Here is a 4,086-nt window from a genome sequence, read left to right as displayed (position 1 = left end):
TTCAGATAGCGGTAGCGTCATTTTCCCAGTGGTACAGGAGCGGTAGCATCATTTTTCCAGCTGCACAAGCAGCTTGCGTGTGAATACGAGACAATATTCCCTGAAATTTGTGCAGACCGTCCCACGCCACGCTGGATTTAGGGCTTGCTTTGGGGCAGGGGTTGCCTCGTCTGGGAGATCAAACACGTCCTGGGGGGTCTCCTGCTCCTCCAGCAGCTGGTGATGGGCCAAGCTTTTGCCACCTGCTTGAGCTCCTGGTTTTCTTGTCCGGTTGGCAGCTGGGGAAGGTGTACGGCGTGGAGTCCTACGTCCTGACCCCGTCGCAGACCAAGGACCTGTACCCGCTGATGAACGTTGACGACCTGTACGGCACGCTGTACGTCCCCAAGGATGGCACCATGGATCCAGCTGGTACCTGCTCAACTCTCGCCAGAGCAGCAACTGCCAGAGGCGCCACGGTAGTTCCTAATTAGTAATTACTTATTAATGCCTGTTGACCCTGGGAGGAGATTTCATCCTCTGCCTTCCCCATCGCCTCCTTTTCTGCTGGAGCAGAGCTGCTCCTGCGGCACCAGGTCTCTGCCCAAGAAGGATGTTGTCCTGTTCGGCTTTGATGGCTGTTTGGGTCACAGCGACAAAGCTGGCAGGAACCATGAGATCCAGGGAAACATAGGATGGAAAAGAAGACCTTTAGGAACAAGACGAGGCAGTGCCCAAGGCAGGTTCCTTGGGAGAGCAGAGGTTTTAGGGTCAGGTAACACAGTCCATTCCTCAAGGCAGGGACTGCCCATCCGCGGTGCGTTGCTTTGCTCGTGAGCATCTGAATAGTAAGCATCCTCTGCAGCTGCAGGCGCGCAGAGCAGCGGTTTGAGTCTGCAGCTGAGGAGGGGGATGTGGTTTTCAGCAGTAACAGTAATAGCCTTTGGGAAAGGGAGATGGCCGTTGCCAGGCCACTGCTTAGATTCACCTTTCCCGGATTTGGGGGCTAGGGGTCAGGCGAGCTGGGTCGTCCCACTGCCCTTCCCACCCTGCCGTGACTTTGCTGCCCTTCCTCTGCCACCAGATCATCGAGAACTGCCCGGTCACTGGTATCCAGGTCAGAGCTGATGATTTTGGGGTGAAGAGGGTGTATGCGGTGGAGACGGCCCACGGGACCATCCAGACTCCCTGCGTGGTGAACTGTGCAGGTACGAGGCGCAAAGCACAGCAGGGAAGGTGGGGGACCGGGGCTGCGGCCTCAGGGCAGGGGGTGGCTTTGCATCCTGTGAGCCGGAGGGTCTGCATCAGTCCTTGTGCCCCCAGTCTGCCTGTCACCCCCAGACCACCACAGCGCTCTGGCGGGGTGCAGAGGACCGGGGGATGCTCAGCACAGGTTTGCTCTCGCCGCAGGCGTGTGGGCACGAGCCCTGGGCCGGCTGGCCGGCGTACACGTGCCGCTGGTGGGGATGCATCACGCCTACGTGGTGACCGAGCGCATCGAGGGCATTCAGGTCAGTCCTGTGCGGCTGCAGATCGGTTCCTCTGCTCTGGAGGACAGCACTGGCTGCTGCCCCCCTGCACGCAGCAGAGCGAGGTGGGAAAGACCCCCCCGGGACCCCTGGACCTGCAGGACTGCCCCCCACATTTTCTGCCTTCAGTGTAAGCCTGCACTGCCAGGTCAGGCTCTGCGGCCGGGGAATTGCACACCCAGCAGTGCTTCCTCCTAGCAGGACTATCAGACTACCTTTAATAGAGTCGTATTTAATGTTTAACAGTGTTATGACTAGCAGGATAATTTTCTTCATTTTTTTTTTTCCCATCTCAGTAGAATTATTATAGGGTCTCTGATGTGTTTGGGCTCTGATAGCAGCGTTCATAAAGACGCCGAACGCTTTCTGAACAAGCCTCAGCCCCCGGCAGGCAGAGGTGTAGCTCTCCATGCATTTCTAAACTGTCCCAAGAAATCTGTTCCTGCTGTCCAGCTACGGAGAATTGTTCAGGAGTCGAAGGAGACTTCAATCACTCAGGCACCAGGGCTTTGAGGGTACCACATTATTTAGTTTCCATCCCACTGACACAGTCTGTGTCTGACTTTTCAATCTGCGGTGCCTCGTTTTAAAAACTGCTGGTGTGCATGATTACGTTTCTATCCCAGTAACTCCACTATGTCGTACAAACACGGTGAGAAAGAGAATTTTTAGGAAAGAGGCTGCAGCTTGCAGACCCCAGTGCCTCCTGTTCAATCCGTTTGTCAACACGAATTGCAGTAGGCCCTACACCAGTAGTTCCCTGCTATCTAAATGTTTCTCTATCCATTACTCACGAGAACAAATTCTTTGCACACTGCTGCCCGTGTCTTGTGCTGTTGCATCCTCCTGCGGAGGTGGGTGGCAGAGGAGTGATGCTTTCCAAGCTAGGATCAACTGCAGGGGCTGTTCCCGCTCCCCCGAGCATCCCCGGTACTGCCTGTGCCGCGGAGGAGCAGCCGGAGAGCCGAAGTGCTGCTACCCCGACGCCTGTGCAAATGCACCGGCAGCACGGCTCCTGCCCGCAGCGCTGGAGTTTGCCAGTGGCTCTAATTAGGCAGGATTTGTGCCAGACTTGGCTTCCAGCTTGGGTGCCTGGGCTCAGGCCCGGTGAACGGGCGCGCTGCCCGCAGCATCGCTGCCTGCATAAGCTGCTTTGCCCTGGTTTGACCGTTTGCTGGAGCTGACCTGGGTGCCCTCCTCTTGGGGTAATGTGGGCACCCAAATTTCAGGGCCGAGGGAACAACCACGGAGCCACTGCTGCTCCCATCCTCAGTGGGTCACTGCTGCAGATGCTGACCCTCTGCTCCAGACCCCCAGCTCATCCCCTTCGGCCTCGCTGGGACACAGCTGGGGCGATGTTGGGGTCTCCCCGTGGCTCTTGACCCCCTCTCACCCCTCTACTTCCCCTCCCCTTTTTTCAGAACATGCCAAACGTTCGTGATCACGACGCCTCGGTGTATCTCCGTCTCCAAGGCGATGCCCTTTCCGTGGGTGGATATGAGTCAAACCCCATCTTCTGGGAGGAGGTGAGCGATGCTGGGAGGTTTCCTGGGGGAAGGAGGCAGATTTCCAAGGAACCCACCTCGGAGGGGTGGGCACAGGCGTGAGCATCTCAGCCCCCGGTTCCTGCGGGTACCAACCTCTGTGCGGCCGGTGGGGAAAGCACAGGGCAGCATCTTCCATTTAGGTCTGTCTGTGGGATAGATACGAGATGCAGAGGCAACAGGAATGAGACGAAAAGGCTGGGCTGGAGAGATTTAGAGGCTACTGCGCAGTCCCTGCCCTGCTGCATCGTCCCTTTATCCGGGGGCAGGTGTCTTAATTTGGGTTCTGCCCAGACCTTTCTCTTGGCTGGGCTGCTCATGAAAACCCAAAGAAACCACAGTCTGCAAAGCAGCCTCTGTTTTCTATGGGCTCCAAGGCTGCCAGAGCTTGAGAGGTCCTTACACCATCAGCTGTACTCTATTTTGGGTCCCGATTCCTGTTTCCCACCTTCAGGTATCTGAAAAATTCGCTTTTGGCCTCTTTGATCTGGACTGGGATGTTTTCATGCAACACATTGAAGGTGCCATCAACAGAGTACCGGTGCTGGAGAAAACGGGCATTAAATCCACCGTCTGCGGGCCAGGTAACGAGGCTGCAGCGGCAGCGGTGGCGGCTGCCTTCCTCCAAGGGTCTTGCTGGAGGCAAGGGGAAACTTCATATCCTGGGGAGAAGAAAAACTCTGTGAATGCAGGGAAAGCTTTGGCTGTGCTCTGGCTGCAGTGGTGTCATCTTCCGAGGGGTGACATCCCGGGCTTAGCCTGGGTGGAGAAATAGCCCAGGAGCTTACTGCCTTGGTCCAAACTGGGGGGTGGTTGGTGCAGATTTACAGCCGATGTTGTGGCCACTGGGCTGGGGAATCAAGGGGCAGAAATTTTTCAAGCAGTGGCCATTGTTTTACCGAGTGTTATCTTACATTATTATTTTTACTACTTGCTTCTGGGCCGGTGACATTAGATGTACCCAGGTTTACATCCCAGGCTGCGTGGTGCGGAGTCAAAGGCCATATAGCATCACTGCAGTGGCGGGGGGGGGG

At 56.4% G+C, this 4,086-nt stretch overlaps 1 protein-coding gene across 1 annotated transcript in view; it reads left to right on the top strand.

Annotated features, from left to right (window-relative positions):
• Positions 1-278: 278 nt before the first annotated feature.
• Positions 279-4,086, top strand: part of SARDH (sarcosine dehydrogenase) — a gene marked incomplete at its 5' end in the record, with an annotated part of 22,609 nt that continues 18,801 nt past the window's right edge. Inside the window, 5 exons of the mRNA XM_009699610.1 lie at positions 279-458; positions 1,064-1,187; positions 1,390-1,490; positions 2,930-3,034; positions 3,507-3,636. Coding sequence (XP_009697912.1) covers positions 279-458; positions 1,064-1,187; positions 1,390-1,490; positions 2,930-3,034; positions 3,507-3,636 — 640 coding nt within the window. The remainder of the gene's footprint in view (positions 459-1,063; positions 1,188-1,389; positions 1,491-2,929; positions 3,035-3,506; positions 3,637-4,086) is intronic.

The sequence above is a fragment of the Cariama cristata genome, unplaced genomic scaffold (assembly GCF_000690535.1).
Source record: "Cariama cristata isolate BGI_N322 unplaced genomic scaffold, ASM69053v1 scaffold18994, whole genome shotgun sequence".
Classification (NCBI taxonomy): Eukaryota; Metazoa; Chordata; class Aves; order Cariamiformes; family Cariamidae; genus Cariama; species Cariama cristata.
This window is presented reverse-complemented; position numbering and strand designations above follow the sequence as displayed.